Here is a 23,323-nt window from a genome sequence, read left to right on the forward strand (position 1 = left end):
TATAAATCTCAACAGTGATTTTATTTATTCTTTTATTTTCATTTTAATGATGATTTTCATTTTTAAGCAGTAACAAAATTGGACACAAAAATATTTATTACTTATCACAACAGTAATTTTAAAAGTTCGGATATCTAGTTTCTATTTAAAAAAATCTCACTTGTGATTTTCATGTTTTCCACCACATATAATTCCATGGAAATAATAAAATATTTATCTCAACAGTGAAGAAATAAAAAAAAACTATTCCTCAATCTCAACAGTGATATTGATCTTTTTTTTAACAAAAATCTCAAATGTGATTTCACTCTTTTTTTCCTAATATATTTTTTACTTTTTCATCTTATTTCTTAAACAGTGATTTTTAGAGTTTCGTAGAACTAGATTTTATTTAAAAAAATCTCAGTTGTGATTTTCAAGTTGTTTAAATCATATTATTCCTTAGAAATAATAAAATATTTACCTCAACAGTGATTTTAATGATTCTTATATTTTCATTATAATAATCTTAGCAGTGACTTAATTTGAGAAAAAATTGTTATTTATTTCAACAGTGTTTTAAAAGATGCGTAGAACTAAATTCAGTAAAAAAACTTATTCCTTAAATGCTTGGAAGTAATGGAATATTAATCTCAACAGTGATATTCATCTTTAAAACAAAAATCTCAATTGTGATTTTGCTCCTTTTTTTTCTGTTATGTTTTTTACTTTTTCATCTTATTTCTTAAACAGTGATTTTTACAGTTTCGTAGAACCAGACTGTATTTTGAAAAATCTCAATTGTGATTTTCAAAGTTTTCAAGACATACCTATAATTCCTTGGAAATATTAAAATATTTATCTCAACAGTGATTTTACAGATTCGTAGATCAATCATTTTTGTCTTTACTTATGGGATTCGAAATACGAAAAATCTCCATTGTGATTTTGAAAATAAATGTTCTTTTCAAAAATCACAATTGTGATTGTAATAACTTAAATAGTTTTTTTCAGTTATGATTTTGAACGTTTTTTCAAGACGGAACGGAAAATTATAAGTCGACAATCTCACTTCTGATTTTGAAAACAAATGTTTTTTTTTTTTATTTATGCATGCCTAGAAACAATAACATATTTATCTCAACAGTGATTTTTACAGTTCTGTAGAAAGAAATTTTATTTAAAAAAATCTCAATTGTGATTGTATTGACTTTTATCTTTTTTCTCAGTTGGGATTTTGAAGCTTTTCCAAGACGAAGTGGTATATGCTTGGAAATAATAAAATATTAATCTCAACAGTGATTTTGAAGTACAGAAAAATCTCACTCGTGATTTTAAAAATAAATTATTTTCTTTTTTATCACGTAGGCTTAGAGGAAATAATGTCAACAGTGATTTATATAAGATTCATTTGTTTTTACTACCACAGAATGAAGTTAAATATAGTAAACCATATAAATATGTTGTCATGGTAACCTTGATATATTTTGAACAGTGACAGCTGTCAGATATAAAAACTGTTACGTCATATTTTATTAATTTTCCGTCATGATTAAATATTCAGTGTCGGCCATTTTGTGCACGATGACAGCTGTCAAATAAACTCTAATCGCCGAAATATAACCGTAGCAAGCGATACATCGTTTTAATCGTTGTAAAATTTCGTATTTAATAAAAGCAATAGAATTTGCTTTAAATCCTATAAAAAAAATAATAAACGGCCCCTTAAACCGATTAAATAAAGCCTTTATTAGCTGACAAACAACAATTTTAGAGAGAGAAAGCGAGAGAATTTCATTAAATCCATAAAACCGGTACATAAACCTTTATTTTACTTAACGTCCTAACGTCGCTAAACAAGGCAATTTAGCAGCTTTATAAAGTTAATCAATACGAACAGCCAAAATACGATATATACACACACACAGAGAGTGAGACAGGGCAAAGGGAGAAGAGAATAAAGAATTTCTCATTAGGACTTAAGAGCACCGGCACCCCATATCGCCCTAATACAATCCGACATCTACTTAGGGTTGATAAAGAGGCCATATTCAATTTTGACCCTTAACTGTCCGGGATATAAGGGTCACGCGGGCGGAGCTACCAATCACCGCTCGTTTCCGACACAACCAACCGCTCCCGACCCTAGACCACGCCCACACGTCAATCTAGTTAAAACCGGAAAATAAGCGGATTCGGTAGTCATTTACGTACGATACACGTTGGGTACTTCGCTCATTTTGTTCCGAGTTTAGTTGATTTCCATTCAGTGCGTTTTGTGTACACACGAGACAGAATCAGATGATGCATTCCCACGAGAATTTCAAAATGTTCGGACATCATCAGAACGAACAGAGTAACGGATCGGTAGTGTTGGATATTATTCCGCCGCATTATGTTAACGGGAGTTTACATCACGGACAACCCAGTCCGCCCCAGTCGCCCGGTACACCACCCAGTAATTATCGAAACGGTAAGTACTACTTTGTTTGTTGACAGTTTTATGTTAAAAAGTGTTTTTCAAAGTCATGGAACCCGTGTTGTGTTTGTTATTGTCAAAGGAATGTTGTATTTGTTAGTGTTTTTGGATTCTACGTGAAATTCTAAGAAATTTGATGGGTCACATGCCATACTTCGGTTGAATAGTTTCGGAGATATACGCGGTTGAAAATAGTCGGTTTTTAGACTTTTAGAGGACGTGGAGCAAAAACTGTTTATTATAGCAAGACATGCTTTTGAACTTTATGTTTTAGGGGCTCAAAATATATTTATTAGAGAGATTGAACTATTCTAATACGAAATATGTCAAAATGGTGATTACTTGTCAAATGCAAAAAATGTTTACATTAAGTTAAAATTGTCGTCAGTGAATAGATTTTGAAAAGTTAGGATAGAAAAGTGAAAACCGTTTTTCGCTATTTCAAATAGTTTTTCCTCTATAAGCCTTGAAAGTAACAAAAGAGCCAAAGTTTGAACGTCTATATCTCAAAAACTATTGTACCAAAGTAGGTCATGTGACCCCTCAAATTTCTTATTTTTTTTACGTAGAATTCAAAAATATAAATTTCCAAAAAATTCTAGTTGGAATAAAAAAGTTGATCAGTACGTAGATTATTATTATTCTATTTTTTTAACTTAAAGTAAGACGGTCAAGATATTTCGAAAAATTAAGAAAAAAAGTGAAAACCGTTTTTAGCTATTTCAAATAGCTTTTCCTCTATAAGCCTTGAAAGTCAAAAAAGAGCCAAAGTTTGAGGGCCTATATCTCAAAAACTATTGGACCAAAGTAGGTCATGTGACCCCTCAAATTTCTTATTTTTTTAGTAATAAAAGTAAGACATTTAAAGAGATTTTGAAAAATCAAGATTAAAAAGTGAAAACCGTTTTTAGCTATTTCAAATAGTTTTTGCTCTATAAAACTTGAAAGTCAAAAAAGAGCCAAAGTTTGAGCGCCTATATCTCAAAAACTATTGGACCAAAGTAGGTCATGTGACCCCTCAAAATTCTTGTTTTTTTACGTAGAATACGATAATGTCAACTGCCAGACAATTCAATTAATAATAAGAAAGTTGCCGGTTTCTTAGACAATTATTGTTTAAATTTTTTACTGATTTTTCAGGATATTTTTGAATAAAAAATTGGGTAATATCATGTTGATTTCCAGAAATTTTACGTAATTTTTTATATTTAATTGAAGCACGTACAAAACGCATTTGCAATATGAAATAATGTTTTATCTTTTCAAGCCTTTTGGCACTTTTCTGTTCGTTCCAAATATTTTCCAGTTAGTTTCTACTTCCAGGTATTTGATTAGTCCAAAAAAAATTTCACACAATTCTGTTGTATCTTCCAGAGGCATTCACAATGTGATTTCATATATCTTCCAGGCATTTGGAAAAGGTGTTTATTTTATTCCAGGCAATCGGGTACTCCAGGAATTTGGAAAAAAAATTCCAAGCTTTTTCAGTAATTTTTTATTCTCCTCAAGCAATTTTCAAGCTGCCGGTAATTTTTTTTGCATCGACAAATAATTGTTTTTTATTTTTTTTCGGCAATTTTTTATGTCTTTTGGGCATTTTAAATTAAAAAAAAAATTGTCATAGTTCCATTTCTTTGAAGGCTCCAATTGCTTGGAAATTTTTTTAGAAAATTATTTCCAGGCATTGGACGCCATTTTTATATATTTTTTTTCAATATAGTTTCTTCTCAAAAATTTGGATATTTCTTATTTGAAGCAGATAATTTTTCCAGGCAATTAAATTATTATTCAATTTTTTTTGGGGGGAAGGTGTTTGTTGTCCAACTGCCTGGAAAATATGAAAATATATTTCCAGGCAATTGAAGCCATTTTCCATGTTTCGAAAGGAGTTTCTTGTCTTCCAACTGCCTGGAAATTAAAAAAAAAACTTTTAAACAATTAAAATAATTCTTCAAAAAATTCAATTTTTCTCATATATTTTTAGTTTCCAAGCATTTGATGTAATTTTCAATATACTCCAGTTTAACAATTTTCTCATGTTTTCCAGGATTTCGAAGAAATTTTCTGCAATTTCCAGGGATTTTCAAATTTTTTATGTTATCCAGATATTCACAATAACTTTGAATATCTTTCAAACATCTGAAATATTAGGTACCTAATTTTAATCCAGGCATTTGACTATATGAGTAATTTTCAATAGATTCCAAAAATTTAACAATTTTTCCATATATGTTACAGGAAATTTTTGAATTAATGACGATTTTTGGCTCTGGAATCCTGGAAATTTTAGAGGTTTTTGAACGTCATTTTTCGAATTTATTTCATCGAAGATTTCAGAATTTTGTAGATCTAGGAATTGCTCTCTTTTTGACAATAATACATGAAAAATTTGTAAGAGAGAATGAACATTTTATATTTATTTCTTAAATACTGGAAATCGTGAAAATGTTGTTTTTTTGAAAGGGATATTTATCACTTTTCCAATTTTCACTTTACATAATCCAGGAATTTTTCGAATTATTAACGAATTTTTGGAAAGTTCTGAAGAATTCCAGGAATTACTCATCTATAAATTTTTTTTTTTAAATTCCTGGATTAAATAATTTTTTTTTAATTAATTCTTAATTTTGTGAAATTCCTTTAAAAAAAAAATAATTTTTTTTATGATTTCTTGCAAATTCCTGGAAGTTGATACAGGAATTTTTTGAATTGTTGACGATTTTTGGTTCTGGAGTCCTGGAATTTTTAAAGGTTTTTGAACGTAATTTTTTTAATTGATTTAATCAAAAATTTAAGAATTTTGTACGATCTAGGAATCGCTCTTTCTTTGTCAATAATATTTGAAAAATGTATAAAAGGGAATTTTGTCATGTGTGAAAATTTTATATTGATTTATTAAATACTGGAAATCCTGAAAATGTTGTTTTTTTGAAAGGGATATTAGTTTCCTCTTTACAGAATCCAGGAATTTTTTGAATTATTTACGTATCTTTAGAAATCCCTGAAGAATTCCAGGAGTTTCACGTCTATATATTTTTTTTTAATTCCTGAAATATATAATTTTTTTTTTATTAATTAATTCTTAATTTTGGGAAATTCCCTTAGAAAAATTATTAACAAAATTAATTTTTTTAATGATTTTTTTACAAATTTCTGAAAGTTGATACAGGAATTTTTTGAATTTTTGACGATTTTTGGTTCTGGAATTCTGGAAATCTTAGAGGTTTTTGAACGTCATTTTTCGAATTTATTTAATCAAAAATTCCAGAATTTTGTTGACGCTCTCTTTTTAACAATAAAATTTGAAAAATTTATAAAGGGAAATGTTGTCTCACAGATTTTATATTTATTTATTAAATACTGGAAAACGTGAAAATGTGGTTTTTTGAAAGGGGTGTTAGTTTCCACTTTACAGTATCCAGGAATTTTTGTGAATTTATTTATTAACGTATCTTTAGGAATTCCTGAAGAATTCCAGGAATTGCTCATCTATAGAATTTTATTTTTTTTTAATTCCTCAAAAATGTTAAGAGAAATTTATATATTTTATATGCTAGTTTTTTTTAAATTAATTTTCAGTTTTGCGAAATTCCTTAAAAAAAATTATTAATAACATTTTTTGATGATTTTTTGCAAATTCCAGGAAGTTTGTGCAGGTCTTTAAAGGTAATTTTTCCAGTTTTTCAATCCAAAATTCACGAATTTTATCAGCTCTCTCTTTGGCAATTTTTTTGAAAATTTTTGATAATTAAAACTCCCTGTTATAAATTTTATAAAAAATGTATAACAGGGAGTTTTGTCATTCATGAAAATTTTATATATTTTTCTTAAATACTGGAAAACGTAAACATTTCGTTTTTTTTGAATGGGATATTTGTCACTTTACAGAATCCAGGTTTTTTGAATTATTAACGTATTTTTGAAAGAATTCCAGGAATTGGCCATCTATTACTCATCTATAGAATTTGGTTTTTTTTTTGAATTCCTGGAAAACGAAAAGGTTTTCTGAATGAAACATTTATATAGATATTTTTATTTTATAAGATCAAGTAATTTTTTTAATTATTTCTCAATTTTGGCAAATTCCTTAATGATTCATTGACGATTTTTTGCAAATTTCTGGAAGTTTTCTGCGGGTCTTTAAAGGTTATTTTTCCAGTTTATTCAATCCAAAATTCAAGAATTTTATCGCTCTCTCTTTGGCAATTTTTTTGGAAATTTTTGAAAGATTTATAACAGGGAATTTTGTCATTCGTGAAAATTTTATATATTTTTCTTAAATACTGGAAAATATGAAAATGTTGTTCACTTTACAGAATCCAGGAAATTCTTGAATGAATAACGTATTTTTGGCAAATCCTGAAGAACTTTAGGAATTGCCCATTTATTACTCATTTATAGAATTTTGATTATTTCTGAGGAAATTTAGAATTTTTAAAGGCCAGTGCCTCTCTAAAATCCCTCACACACTAGCAGAGTTTAACTGTTGGTCTTCTCAACCTTCTCATTTAACCCCAGTTAAAACATAGTTATTATATAGTGTGACAGTTCATGAAATAAATGTTTGATTAACTATCAATTTTATACTAAGGCCCCATTGTTGCTTCAACAACTACTATATACTCGTAAGCAGTATTTGTATGCCATAACCATAAGTTACTCCTATAGCAAAAAAAAATATGTTACTTTTCCAACGTATTTAATCCAAATACAGACGAGAGGCATAATTTCATAGCGATCGTCCATGATTTCTGGACCTCAGATGGTCATTTCTGTCGATTTAGGTGTCAAAAGTCCACTTTTTCACTTTCTACCGCATCTCACCTTACAGGAACATCTTGGATCGTCTGGAAATGTTACTTTTCCAACGTATTTAATCCAAATACAGACGAGAGGCATAATTTCATAGCGATCGTCCATGATTTCTGGACCTCAGATAGACATAAATGCCGATTTTGGGTCAAAAGTCCACTTTTTTACTTTCTACCGCATCTCACCTTACAGAAACATCCTGGATTGTCTGGAAATGTTACTTTTTCAACGTATTTAATCCAAATACAGACGAGAGGCATAATTTCATAGCGATCGTCCATGATTTCTGGACCTCAGATAGACATAAATGCCGATTTATGGGTCAAACGTCCACTTTTTCACTTTCTACCGCATCTCACCTTACAGGAACATCCTGGATCGTCTGGAAATGTTACTTTTACAACGTATTTAATCCAAATACAGACGAGAGGCATAATTTCATAGCGATCGTCCATGATTTCTGGACCTCAGGTAGACATAAATGCCGATTTTGGGTCAAAAGTCCACTTTTTCACTTTCTACCGCATCTCACCTTACAGGAACATTATGGATTGTCTGGAAATGTTACTTTTTCAACGTATTTAATCCAAATACAGACGAGAGGCATAATTTCATAGTGATCGTCCATGATTTCTGGACCTCAGATGGACATAAATGCCGATTTATGGGTCAAACGTCCACTTTTTCACTTTCTACCGCATCTCACCTTACAGGAACATTCTGGATTGTCTGGAAATGTTACTTTTTCAACGTATTTAATCCAAATACAGACGAGAGGCATAATTTCATAGCGATCGTCCATGATTTCTGGACCTCAGATAGACATAAATGCCGATTTTGGGTCAAACGTCCACTTTTTCACTTTCTACCGCATCTCACCTTACAGGAACATCCTGGATCGTCTGGAAATGTTACTTTTCCAACGTATTTAATCCAAATACAGACGAGAGGCATAATTTCATAGCGATCGTTCATGATTTCTGGACCTCATGTCCAGATTAGTATTGTGGGCTTAATATAGACTCACATTGATGGGGCAACCATCTTCTAACAGGCAGGTCACTTTTAGCGTCTTTTTTCGTGTTTTTCGACGTTCCAGGGCCGTTCCTAGGGTATCTGAAGCCCGAGTGCGAAAAAAAAAATTTTCAGTTGTAATTAAATACATATATACATATTATTTATATACGCAACATGCACTTTATAATATGTATATATGTATACATAAAGGGGCAGGTAGCTAACATATCCAATGATTATATAAAGTTTGCTTTTCTCGCTTTTTTTAATGCAAATGTTTTAACAATGTTAGACACATCTATATTTTCTGCAATTTCTTTTTCAATATACTAATTATTGATAAGTCAGAAAGCCTCTCTTGACCAATTGTGGATCGTAAATAATTTTTTAATATTTTGAGTTTAGAAAAGCTTCTTTCTCCACTAGCTACTGTGACAGGTAATGTTAAGAAAATTCTAATGGAAATTACTAAATTGGGAAAAACATAGATGAGGTTATTTACGAATAGGTAGGTAAGAACATTTAAGGCATTCATTTCAGGGGAAATATAGGGTGCAACATTATCAATTTCATCAGATAAATCTTTAGCTAAAATATCTTTTTTATTTTTTGATGGATCTGAGGATTTGAGGAAGTCGTCGCGTCTGATTTCGGTAAATTCACTCTATTGCTACGCAGAAAAGCCACCGGATCGAATTTTTCACTGTAAATGATCAGTTTTTCCGCTTCTTTCCTGGAATTCCTGGAAAAAGTAAATGGGTTTTTTGAAACAGAAAGTTTAAATTAAGTTTCAATTTTGGGAAATTAAAAAAAATTATTCATCGATTTGAATTAATTAAGGAAGTTTGTGCAGGTGTCTAATTATACAATTTATTCAATCCAAGATTCAAGAATTTCATCACTTTTTTTTCATCACCTGTAAGTTCTAGGGATCAGTCTCTCTTTGGCATTTTTTTGGAAATACTTAGAAATTCTGAAATATCTTTAAAAAAAATTTCATTGCTTTCTTCGACGTATAATTCATTAATACAAACAATTATGTGACCCCGTAAAATTCTTGTTTTTTACGTAGAACGTTGTTTTGAATGGGGCCCTTATCACTTTGTTAGTTTTCACTTTACAGGATCCAGGAATTTTTGTTATTCATCTTATTTACATTATATTTTAGTCGACGAGCTTTTTTCGAATCTTACAGAACACATAAGCGATAAGATGCAGTTGAAATGAGACGTTTTTTGTAGTTGAATGAATTTTTTGTCATCGTTTCTAAAATTTCTAGTTTCTTCCAGGCAGTATAATTCATATTTCTTACTTTTCTCAAGCAGTTGCAGTTAACTCCACATATAGATAATGAAATTTCTACGTATAATTCCAAGGACTTTTTGAAATGTTTCAATGCAAAGTTCGCTTTCTTTTAAGGATGCAGTTGAGGTTCTATTAACATTCTTATTGATTTTTTAAAAGGGAAATGTATTTATTTTTTTTTATTTGATCCAGGAATTTTTCCAATTTAATCAAACCAGTTATAACTTGTTTTTTGACCTGTAAGTTCTCTCTTTGACAATTTTTTTGGAAAATATCTTGAAAATGTCTCAAAGGGAATTAGAATAGAAAAATCACACTTTCATGGTATTCCGATGAACATCACAAACTTACCTTGTATAATGACTTCAATAGTGCTCATAAAATATGACAAATAATAAGCAGTTTATTGCCGGTTCAATTATCCAACAGGTAAAAAAAAATATGATTATGGTCTAGGCTAATATTTACCCAATTTTATGACACCCAATATTTATTTATTTATTATTAGACTTTATAATTCCCGGAAAGTGAAAGATGATTTTTATATCTATTGCCTCAGGTAAACCAGAAATGAACACAAACCACCCACTTCCTCTGGGATAAGTGTCCAATTAGCGCACCAAAATAAGGGAAAAATAATATACGTCTAGACGAGTTCGAGTGCTCGTTGAAAGCCCTCTTATGTTATTTTAAGGATGTGGATCACTTCCGCCTGTATATGTAATTTATGAATTTTTATTTCAGACGCTTCAAGTCCGATTACTAACGGGGAATTGAACCAATCCACCCCGACAAGTCCCAGTTCGAACGATCCGAATATTCGTCGTTACAGGACCGCGTTTACCCGGGAACAACTCGCCCGTCTGGAAAAGGAGTTTTTCAAGGAAAACTACGTTTCCAGACCGAGGAGGGTCGAGCTTGCCACCCAGTTGAATTTGCCTGAAAGTACCATTAAGGTAAATATCATCTCTATATATATATGAGGCGTTAAGAATCATAGTGGCCTAACCCCAAAATAGAAGAAATGAGTAAGTCAAGTGTAAAAATCGGTACCTTTTCGATGGTGGCTTTTGTAAAAATTTAAGTTTATTATTAAACATGTACAGCCAATCTATTAATATTTTATCTAAAAGATGATTTTTATGTAGGTTAGGCAACTATGTAATTTTCTAAGTGCAACTAGATTTTTGGACCTGATATTTTACATATCTAAAAAACTAATAAAAAGAGGCCAATTTTATTATACCTGGGTATTATAACATAAGTATTTTTTTAATACATAAGTAGTACACAAATAAAATAATTAACTTTATTTAAGGTTTTCTTTAACAAATCATCGTCATTTTCCCGTTCTCCCAGTTCATCAATGGCTGTAGCAGAGATCTTTAAATGATTGTAAAAAACCATGAAAAATAGATAAAACGTATGAAAAAGTTGAATAAGATCTGTTTTCTTTTTTTTTTCTATTGGGCGTCCGAAAGAATAAAGCAGATCCAAATTTTCAACTGGTGCACAAGGATTCCATTTTGTCACACTTTCTGTGTTAAATAGGTTAATCTTTGAGTTTGAAAATTGGTGTCTAGTACCATTCGAAAGTCTAATCCATTGCATTTGCATCCATTCCACCTTAGAACCATCTGGAGTAATTTTTCTATTAGTAATAGTATCCTCCAGTTTCTCGGAAAAAAAATAATTTTTTGTCATTTTATTTCCGTTTATCTTTATGAAACTTCTTTTATTTTTCTACAATGCTGAATTCTTTGATCACAGGAATGATGAGTGGCCTGACACTAAAAACTTCTAATTAATTGCGTTGAAGCTGTCATGAAATCGCAAATTAGGGTCCATCTTAATGTTACGATTTTGGCCGCCACATTGATCACTATACACACAACATTTTTGCACACAAGGACCAATCTCTTGAGGCCCTCTAGAAGCATCCGATTCATTCCAGACATACATAACCACAGTCTTAGCAGCTAAATCATGGATCCCTTAAACAAAAAAACATTTTAAATAAATTGTGTTCTATTATTAATTTGGCGATAAGCTAATTTACCTACGTAATATGTCCATAGTTGACATTTATAGTATGTTTTTCCTGTGGACAGTACTGGAGTGGACAAAGTCTTCATCAAGTCAAATTAAATAGCGATTGTTTCATTTTCTTATATCGACGCTTCTTCTCTATCAATTTTCATTTAATTTCTCCGCTTTTTGAAACTGTAGCTCTTGTTGTGCTCCCAGGTTTTTTTTTCTTCGTCTCTACTAATTTTAAGTTTATTATTTAATTGATCGCATTTGCAACAGTTACCGGTTACCGGAGCATAAAAATGAAGGTTAAAGTGAGCAATCCGAAATCTACAAAATCTGCTTACAAAACTCTTTGCAAACTTTCACGTAATTTCTATATAAACTCTCGTGATACTTCGCCTGCTCTGTTCATTTTCCGTGTATACCCTATTTTTTTACATCCACTGGTCCAATGATATATGACTGCAAGTCTTTTTAAATTTGCCAAATTATAAAAACGTTCAACTTTAATTTTTTCAGAGCAGTTATTATTGCATTTACAAATAGGATCATGAACCACTTTTACACGAATATTTTGCGTCCTTACATTACTACAATCAGTTCCTGATGCTGTTTTAAATTTCCGAATATTCGATTTCCAAATTTTCTCCATTCGTATCCGTTTTTTGCCTTTTATATCAGAAATATCCGATAAAGTATCTAAAATAAGCAAATGTACTTAGTATTGTGAATGAATATTAACAACATACAGGGCTCAAGTAAAATACCCCAAACTTTTGCCGTCTAAACCTAACCTAAATTGTTACTTTAAGCAGAAGTGGGCATTTAAAAAAATAATAATATACTTATATGTTCACTACTGTAATTTACGTAATAAAATGAAGCTTAATTTGACTCTGCATAGTTTAAACACTTATTTTTTGACACAAAAATACTAGTTTTAATTTCACGATAACAAACACGTTTTAACCTAAACGCACATAAATAAATGATAATCTTAACATATTAGTGGCCTAACCTACGATGTAAAATATCATCCATACATAAAAACTGTTATATCGCTTAGACCATTTTTTTATCGAATCTTTGGGTATTCGGCAATTATTTTCTGTGTTTATTTAAATTTCGATTTTTCGTGGATTAGGCCACTCTAATTCTTTACGCCTCATATATGAATGGGTAAAGTAGTGCAATATGAGGCATATTTTGGGTGCGTTTACCTTGAATAAACTGTAAATTTTTCACTCCTAGTTAACATAACTTATATTGTGAATTGAGGCTGATACATAAATGCATTCTTAAAAAAGTGAAGTATTTATCCTCTCATTAGAATACCAGTCAGGTTGTGCAATTGTGGAAAGGCTCAGGTTAATAATGATATGATTCAACGTTCAGGCTTTTTCCCCAAAAGTGGTTTACTCAAAAACTAGACTTCTCGAAACCCTGATCTGATTATCTGTGATTATTTTTATTGCCACTTTTGATACAAATATAATATGTGAATGGACCGCTCAAAATTCTTGTTTTTAAACGTATAGGATCCAAATATATAAATTTCCAGAATAAATAGAATTAATAACGTTGAGCATTTTGTAAATAAACATTATTTTGATTTTTTTTTGCGTGTCATAAAATTAATATAAATAGACAGATTTTGAAAAAAAAATTATATTTTAAATAGTGTTTTTGTCAAAAAAGAGCCAAAGTTTGAATATTTATGACTTAAAGACCGCTGGGCTAAAGTAAGTCATGCAATTCCTCAAAATTATTATTTTTTTTTCCGTATAAAAAAATAAGAATATATGAATTTCTATAGAAAGTTCTATTGAGAATAAACAAGTTGGACTTTTTTTATTTTATTTTGAGTCATAAAAGTGATATGAATCTGTCTAGATTTTGATGTATTTTTGAACCTGAATCATGAAAGGTTATCTAGAACCAAAAAAAACTGAAATTTCTTCAACATGTAATGACTTATCTTTAAAATCTAAATTTCCACTTATTTAGGATAATTTTCATGGTGTATGCTTCCGAAAAATAAAATAAGGTTTTTTCACGTTTTACTCGAAAACGTGAAGGTTATGTGAGAAAAGTATAGATACAAAAACTATAGATTTTTTTATCACCTATAATTTTCTTAAAAAGCGTTTTTCTCTGAGGCAATTATTTTCTGCAAAAAAAACGGTTTTTTATTAACCTACCCTTAGCCCCCCACCCACCCCACACAACTTACCAGTAAGAAATTGTTTTCAAAAATCATTGTATTCCAAAATAATACACATGAATAACAGCTTGTTTCGTCATTAATATTCAATCAAATAACACAGTTTGTTTATATAAATTTGATATAATTATACATATGTATATTAATAAATATTTAATACAAAAACCGTGCTTTTTGATTGGATACCACGGACGAAAAACACTGATTTTTCCAAGGAATTTCTTACTGGGAAAAGGTTCGGGGAGGGTGGGGGGCTAAGGGTTGTTTTGAAGAAAAATAATGTTCCTGCAGAAAATATATTATTAATATTTAATTTGATAACACTGTTTATTTAAATTTGATATAACTTTATATATAAATATTTAATATTAAAACAGCGTTATTAGATTGTACTTTCTTCGCAAAAATATAAATCAAATAGACATCTTGGTCCTTCGAGCCGGATTACCATTTTTTTTATTATTATATCTTTCTTAAATCGCAGTTATTTGTTGATCACAAATAATTTTAAATAATTAAGTTTTGTAGCCTTCATTGTTACAGGTCGTTTTACGCTCAGGTTCTGCTGGAATTTGAACATAAATAGTTAAAAAACATAAATACCGCAAATATTTTTACCTGTTGAGCGTTTCTTGGTGCTTGGTCGTATTTTGTGTTATATTTACAGGGTGACTCAAACATAAATTAATACTTCATGTAACATTTTGGACATGTACGTACATTCTACAGCGTAATAAATATACCTTGTCATAATACTCATAAGAGAAATACTACAAGTAGAAAAATAAAGAATAAACCGCTCTATAAAATAACATTAAAAAATAAACAAATTATAGTTAATTTTCTATAGCCTGAAAGTGAATTAATTAATAAAATGTCACCTAATAAATTTAATGACGAGGGAGCTGCAATAATTAATGGCATAATAATAATGGCTCCCTTATTTAAAAAAAATCTTCGACTATGAAAACGTTCGTATAAAAAATTAGGTAAATGAAATAGGCCTGAAGAACACAGATCAATAATAAAACTAAAGCACTTTAAAGATTTATACTATACCCAAGCAACACATCACATATTATTATCGTTAAATATATAATTATTCAACGATTTTTTAGTAAATTTTTATATGGTCCAGGTATATTTGTTAAACCATCGAACATACGTACAGTATTGGCCATAATAGTTGGAACTTTTGAAAATTTATTATATTTTGTGTGCCTTTTAATTAGCATTTTATAAAGTTGTTGTACACGAAAAACTAGTGTTAATTAATTTAAATGTTGACAAAAATTTAGCACCAGTAGCAATTTAAAATTTAAAAAAAGCTGGACAAAATACTTGGAACTATTAAAATGATTTTTATTCAAAAACGACATAAAACATAACTTATAATATTATAATTAATATTTGGTATGGTAACCCTTAGCATTAATTACTGCCTACATTCTTCTGGGCATTGATTCAATCAAATTTTCAATTATTTGTCTGTCAATGTGAGTCCAGGCTTCAACAAGCTTATGAAATAGTTCATCAGCATTTTTGACTGTTCCAGATGCCCGGATTTTGCGGTCTAAATGTTCCCATAAATTTTCAATCGGGTCTGGACTCTGGGCCGGCCACTTTAAAACTGTGATCTTTTCTTGGTCCAACCATTCTTTTACCAATTTTTTGGAATACAAAATTTACTGGCATTGACTCAAATGTGTAAGTCTCTATTATATTTCGCAAAATATCCCGATACATAAATCGATCCATTTTCCAGTATCATACCAAGAAAAGCATCCCCATACCACCTCCATGTTTAACCGTATAGGTCGGATAAACTTTTTCTTGAGTCTTTCACCTTTCGGTCGTCTTACATGAAGTATTCCATCACTGGAAAACAGATTGAACTTAGATTCGTTACTGAATAGCACTTGTTTCCAATCTTGTACAGTCCAGTTAAGACGATCCATTGCAAATTGTAGGCGTAACTTGACATTTTTCTTCCGCAGCAAAGGTTTTTTAGCAGGTCTGTAGCTGTTAAGTCCACCAGAACGCAATCGCCTTCTTACCGTTCTTGCAGAGATATTGGAAGGCTCACCTTCATTTAATTTTTGTAAAATTTTGGAGGATGACAAAAATGGGTCATTCTGGGAAATATTTATATGGGCAGTCGTGGGTTTAGGTCTTCCAGTGCTTTTACCTGGTACCACATTTCCAAATATACGATATTTCTTAATTATCCGTAACACGGTGTTCTTAGGAACGTTTAGTCTTTGAGCAATATTACGTTGCCTAACACCCTGATTGTAAAAATCTAAAATTCTTTGGCGAATGTCGCTGGAATAGGCCTTGCCTTTTCCCATGGTAACACAAAATAAAAAGAACCCACTTGCACACTGGTGTGTCAAAGACTGCCTGTAAAATACATCTTTTATAAAAAGTTCCAAGCATTTTGTCCAGCACAAAAATTTAAAGTATTTCTTATTGTCTGAAACAAGATAAGGTTGAAATTCTGGTATGCTTTTTTGTTTACTTATAAATATGTTTATTGATTGGATGTACAAAAATAAAATATAAATTTAAAACATTAAAACAAAAGTTCCAACTTCTATGGCCAATACTGTATATCATATACGATTCTGTTTACAAGAAGGGAGAAAATTTCGGCATTTAAAAAAATTGACACGGGATTTACATATTTAGTCTTTAAGCTCAATTAATACACCTCAATATTTGTTGAAATTCTTCTGAAAAATCACTGTTTTTTGTCCATATTATCCAACCTAATAACGCTGTTTTTATATTAAATATTTATATATAAAATTATATTAAATTTAAGTAAACAATGTTATTAAATTAAATATTGCATATATTTTTTCTGCAAAAACATTGTTTTTCATCAAAATAACCCTTACCCCCCCACCCACCCCAAACATTTTCCCAGTAAGAAATTTCTTTGAAAAATCAGTGTTTTTTGTCCATAATATCTAATAGCACTATTTTTGTATTAAATATTTACAAAAAAAAACATATATATAATTATATTAAATTTACATAAACAAACTGTGTTATTAGATTAAATATTGATGACGATAGTGACGACATGCGTATTATTTTGAAAAACAATGATTTTTTTAATACAATTTCTTACTGGTAAGTTGTGTGGGGTGGGTGGGGGGGTAAGGAAATAGTTGCCTGATAGAAAAATGCTTTTTAAGAAAATTATAGGGGATAAAAAATTATAGTTATCATATCTATATTTTTATCTATCTATATATTATCTTTACATTTATTAAAAAATAACTTTGTAAGAGAAATATTGACTTCTCTAGACCCTGCTTCAGTTTCCAACATTTAATAAGTGGGTAATTATTTCACCACTTTGAAAGATAATAATTTATTTTACTCTTAAAGACATTTTAAAATTAATGAGTTTCGAGAATGCACATGATCTCGATTATAATACTCGGCTATAACACTGCGATGTAAACTAACAGATTTCTACGACCGGAGTTCTTTAAATGCGCTAAGGCCTTAGTATACTTTTCCTTCTACCGTTTTCTTACTATGAAATATTCTATTTTCTCTTCAGTACCATTAAGGCGAGTTCAAAAAAAAATAAAATAAAGTAGGTGTGTATAAAAAGGCAAATTAGCAAGTGCTTCCTCCCCATTTACGCGCGGTATACATTTCGTTCTTTCAATAATTAACACATTTCTTGGTCAAATAAAACGCTAATAGAGCTTTTAAAAGATCAAACCGAGCCGCCGCAAGACATTTTATACAGTATCGCGTTTATCCTCTGGTAGCCTAATGGACTATAAGCTGGCCATCAGCGGTTTATGATGTGTTAACTACTTTGTGAAAGATCAAGGTGATAAAAGCCGCCGCGCACTTTGCGTCAACATAACGAACTTAATTATTAAATTGTTTTTTTTTCGTCTTATTCCAGGTCTGGTTCCAAAACAGACGAATGAAGGACAAGAGACAACGTATGGCGATCGCGTGGCCATACGCCGCCGTTTACAGTGACCCAATCTTCGCCGCCTCTTTGCTACAAGCAGCCGCCTCCACCGTTCACTATCCACCGGCTACCGCCATGTATCCCCCTCACTACCCGCGGTACAACCCTTATCCGACTTTTGGGGTGCACCATCATTCGGCCATACCGAACCCGAACCTGCTCCATCCCGCCGCCCCCTCGGTCGGTTTCAACCCTGCCGCCCCCACCGGATTAACGGGGGTTTTACCCCATCAGAACCAACTGCAACAAGGTCTGAACATCAATTTGAACTTTGGAGATATGCCGCAGTATCAGCCGTCATCGCATCAAAAGATTTCGCCGACTGACTCGCATCGCTCGGAGATCAGTTTGAGTCCACCGGTGATGGACGGTTTGATGATGTCCGCGGCCAAATTGCCTTCGGGGGGTTTAAATCAGACGCAGTTGTCCCAATCGGAGAAACCTAAACTGTTTAAACCCTACAAGTCGGAAGTTTAACTGTTTTATTTATTGGTTTTATTGCGTAAATGTTCACTAGATATGCCAAAGATGTTGAAGTAGTGGCGGGAGGGTTTGTTTTGCTGACTGAACTTGCTTATATATATAGCTGTTAGTTGTAAATACTCGTGTGTATGTCCAGGTGTATAATTTAATAAAGACCCACCTTCCCTTTTAAAGGATTTGTATATATAATTGTATAATATATAGATAGTGATTTATTTTTATTTATTATAACTAATGTACAGTACATACGACACCTATTTGTTGTTAATATATATATATACGTCTTTTAGTTTAAATAAAAGGAGTATTTGGAGAAATTTGTGTTTTACTTTTGCGCCTGAAACTTTTAAACCATTTTATAATTAAAGGTCTGTTCTGTCCTAGTGTGGAAAAGTATCATTTTCCTTACTCGTTAATAACTATTACTGCACATCATGAATATACTATAATTAATATACGTTAACCATATACGGTTGATAAATATACCAGTTTTAATTTAAAAACTATTTTTGACCCTAGATAATAAAAAGTTGTTTAGAACCAAAAAACACTAAGATTTGTTTTTTTATCAGGCAATTATATTCTGCAAAAAAAAACGTCATTTCTCAAGTAGTTGAACCCACTAGAGACGTGGAGTCTCATTTCATAGTGATCGTCAAGGATTCATGGATCTCAGGTGGGTTTTAACGCCAAAAAGTGGGTAAAAAGTGCATTTATTCGGTTTCTACCGCATTGCATGGTCCAGGCACAACTTGAATCATTTTAAAATTTCTCTTTTCTTGAGTAGTTAAACCCACTAGAGACGTGAAGCCTCATTTTATAATGATCGTCAAGGATTCATGGATCTCAGGTGGGTTTAAAGGTCAAAAGTGGATAAAAAGTGCATTATGTCAGTTTCTACCGCATTTCATGATTTAAACACCCCTGCAATCATCTTGAAATTTCTATTTTCTTAATTAGTTGAACCCACTAGAGACGTGGAGTCTCATTTTACAATGATCGTCAAGGATTCATGGATCTCAGGGGGGGTTTAAACGCCAAAAAGTGGGTAAAAACTGCATTTTTTCGGTTTCTACCGCATTGCATGATCCAGGCACACCTTGAATCATTTTAAGATTTCTCTTTTCTTAAATAGATGAACCCACTAGAGACGTGAAGCCTCATTTTACAGTGATCGACAAGAATTTATGGGTCTCAGGTGGGTTTAAAAGTCAAGAAGTGGGTAAAAAGTGCATTTTTTCAGTTTCTACCGCTTTCATGATCCAAGCACGTCTGTAATCATCTTGAAATCTTTCTTTTCTTAAGTAGTTGAACCCACTAGAAACGTAGAGCCTCATTTTACAGTGATCGTCAAGAATTCATGGGTCTCAGGTGAGTTTAAACGTCAAAAAGTGGGTAAAAAGTGCATTTTTTCAATTTCTACCGCATTACATGGTCCAGGCACACCTTGAATCATCTCAAAATTTCTCTTTTTTTAAGTAGTTGAATCTACTAGAGCCGTGAAGCCCCATTTTACAGTGATCGTCAATGATTCATGGGTCTCAGGTTGGTTTAAAGGTCAAAAAATGGGTAAAAAGTGCATTTTTTCAATTTCTACCGCATTGCATGGTCCAGGCACACCTTAGATCATCTTAAAATTTCTCTTTTCTTAAGTAGTTAAATCCACTAGAGCCGTGAAGCCTTATTTTACAGTCATCGTCAATAATTCATGGGTCTCAGATTGGTTTAAAAGTCAAAAGTGGATAAAAATTGCATTATTTTGGTTTCTACCGCATTTTATGGTCCAGGCACACCTTGAATCATCTCAAAATTTCTCTTTTCTTAAGTAGTTGAATTCACTAGAGACGTGAAGCCTCATTTAAAACTGATCGTCAATGATTAATGGGTCTCAGGTGGGTTTAAAAGTCAAAAAGTGGGTAAAAATTGCATTTTTCCAGTTTCTACCGCATTGCATGGTCCAGGCACACCTTAGATCATCTTAAAATTTTTCTTTTCTTAAGTAGTTAAATCTACTAGAGCCGTGAAGCCTCATCTTACAGTGATCGTCAATGATTCATGGGTCTCAGGTTGGGTTGGGTTGGGTTGGGTTGGGTAAACCGAGTTCGATATAACGTTGTTAATTGAAATTAATTGTTAATCGCATTAATTTGTTTTAAGGTTTTTTCGTTTTGTTAAGTGTTAAAATTGCATAAGAAAAAAAATGAATATATTCGTTGAAGATAAACTTAAGGAGTGGGGTTTATTGGACCAACTCCAGGAGCAGTTTGTAGGTAGGTAATTAGGTAAGCACCATATTTTTTTTTGCATTTATTGTATACTTTGGAATTTACTGGATATTTTCGATGTTTAGACAGGTAGCTGTTCAGTGATAACTGATAACTTTACTTATAGAATATCCAATTTTAATGTACAGGTCGGTTAAATTTGTAACCTTTATTGCATTTGTATTTCAATTTGTATTACAAAATGGTATCTACTTAATCATAGCACTGTCTGACAGTCCTGTACCGTCCTTTTCAAGTCCTGTAGTAGTATTGTAAGGAAATTTGAACACCTATACCTACATATACCTACTCACTGTGGGCAGCCACTAGCTCTCACACTCTCTATGGTAACTAAACTATTATCAACAAACTAAAAACTTTTTAAAATTAAATTTTAAAAATTTCCTAAAAATTACCTAGGCTATTAATATTAAAACAAATAATTAAGGTTTTTTTTATTGGATAGGAAGGAAGGCTCCTGTAGAAATATCGTGTCCACCAAGATCCCCTAAACTTACATGGAGCTATAAAGGAGACAGTGTAAAATATCTATGGAAAAAACTTAGGTTTGAAACGATTGAAGAAAAGATTTAATACATTGCTCTAATGTATTAATGGTGGAATTTTCGAAAATATTTCATACAATTAAATAAATTGTTAAAATAAAAAAACAGCTTTTTTTTTATCCTGTTTTTCCCAGGCGTACTAGAATTTATTATTACACAGATTTATGACGAAATTCTCTAAAATGTATTTTAAATTTTTAAACAATTTGTTTTTTTTTTTATACAAATATATTGATTATTTTTAAATTTTTATGAATATATATACAAAACATTGTAATAAAAAACTCCAGTTCTTATGTTAATTTGATATACAAACCTAAAATAAGTAACCTACACTATATTTAAATTTATAAAACAATATATAGTATTATTATACACAATTTGTAATAAAATTTAATAGTTGAAATTAAAGAAAATAAAATATATTGTTAAAACAAACTACACTAACGTGTGTATTTAAAATGCACAAATTGTGCTTTTTTACTGAACAATTTTATTAAATAAATATAAAATATTGTCGAATTTAAGTACACAAATAGTGTACTATACATACAATAAAATAAATCAAATTGATACACAATTTGTGGATTATAGAACCACAGTTGTTTAAACACAATAGCATAGAGAAATTCTACACAAATTGATTCTGTACCATTTCCAGAATCAAATTGTTTGTAAAATCTATACAATTGTTGAATTTTTATTCACCTATTTTTAAGAGTGTATTAACAACATAAAAATTTCCTGAAAAAACCATGAAGATGTATACAAAAGTCCAAAATGATTTACCTCTTCCAGGAACTCTTATAATATGTAAGAAATTAATTGATCTTTAGAAGGCTTCTAGTGCAAGAGGTCAATAGAGTCTAAGGAATTAAGTGAGGCTAAGAAATATCTTCTGACGCGGTCAAATTGCTTTTAGGGGGTTTAAATCAGACCCAGTTGTCCCAATCGGAGAAACCTAAACTGTTTAAACCTTACAAGTCGGAAGTTTAACTGTTTTATTTATGGGTTTTATTGCGTAAATGTTCACTAGATATGCCAAAGATGTTGTAGTAGTGGCGGGAGGGTTTGTTTTGCTGACTGAACTTGCTTATATATATAGCTGTTAGTTGTAAATACTCGTGTGTATGTCCAGGTGTATAATTTAATAAAGACTCACCTTCCCTTTTAAAGGATTTGTATATATAAATGTATAATATATAGATAGTGATTTATTTTTATTTATTATAACTAATGTACAGTACATACGACACCTATTTGTTGTTAATATATATATATACGTCTTTTAGTTTAAATAAAAGGAGTATTTGGAGAAATTTGTGTTTTACTTTTGCGCCTGAAACTTTTAAACCATTTTATAATTAAAGGGGACAGTGTCTGTTCTGTCCTAGTGTGAAAAAGTATAATTTTCCTTACTCGTTAATAACTATTACTGCACATCATGAATATACTATAATTAATATACGTTAACCATATACGGTTGATAAATATACCAGTTTTAATTTAAAAACTATTTTTGACCCTAGATAATAAAAAGTTGTTTAGAACCAAAAAACACTAAGATTTGTTTTTTTATCAGGCAATTATATTCTGCAAAAAAAACGTCTTTTCTTAAGTAGTTGAACACACTAGAGACGTGGAGTCTCATTTCATAGTGATGGTCAAGGATTCATGGATCTCAGGTGGGTTTTAACGCCAAAAAGTGGGTAAAAAGTGCATTTATTCGGTTTCTACCGCATTGCATGGTCCAGGCACACCTTAAATCATCTCAAAATTTCTCTTTTTTTAAGTAGTTGAATTCACTAGAGACGTGAAGCCTCATTTAAAACTGATCGTCAATGATTTATGGGTCTCAGGTGGGTTTAAAAGTCAAAAAGTGGGTAAAAATTGCATTTTTCCAGTTTCTACCGCATTGCATGGTCCAGGCACACCTTAGATCATCTTAAAATTTTTCTTTTCTTAAGTAGTTAAATCCACTAGAGCCGTGAAGCCTCATTTTACAGTGATCGTCAATGATTCATGGGTCTCAGGTTGGGTTAAAGGTCAAAAGTGCATAAAAAGGCCATTTTTTCTTTTTCCACCGCATTTCATGGTCCAGCCACACCTTGAATCATCTTAAAATTTCTCTTTTCTTAAGTAGTTAAG

At 31.1% G+C, this 23,323-nt stretch overlaps 1 protein-coding gene across 2 annotated transcripts; it reads left to right on the forward strand.

Moving 5' to 3' along the window:
• The first annotated feature begins 2,152 nt into the window (after positions 1-2,152).
• Positions 2,153-22,488, forward strand: LOC126736211 (segmentation protein even-skipped). Of its 2 annotated transcripts, XR_007660629.1 has the most exons (4): positions 2,153-2,452; positions 10,337-10,548; positions 17,791-18,412; positions 22,244-22,488. XR_007660629.1 is itself a non-coding variant. In XM_050440463.1 (3 exons), the coding sequence occupies exons 1-3, from the start codon at positions 2,281-2,283 to the stop codon at positions 18,337-18,339; spliced, it is 933 nt and encodes a 310-aa protein (XP_050296420.1). In that variant the 5' UTR covers positions 2,154-2,280; the 3' UTR covers positions 18,340-18,662. The 2 variants fall into 2 exon arrangements, 1 of the variants encoding a protein (XP_050296420.1); XM_050440463.1 differs by lacking the exon at positions 22,244-22,488 and having other exon boundaries at positions 2,154-2,452; positions 17,791-18,662.
• Positions 22,489-23,323: the final 835 nt, after the last annotated feature.

The sequence above is a fragment of the Anthonomus grandis genome, chromosome 5, assembly GCF_022605725.1.
Source record: "Anthonomus grandis grandis chromosome 5, icAntGran1.3, whole genome shotgun sequence".
Classification (NCBI taxonomy): domain Eukaryota; kingdom Metazoa; phylum Arthropoda; class Insecta; order Coleoptera; family Curculionidae; genus Anthonomus; species Anthonomus grandis.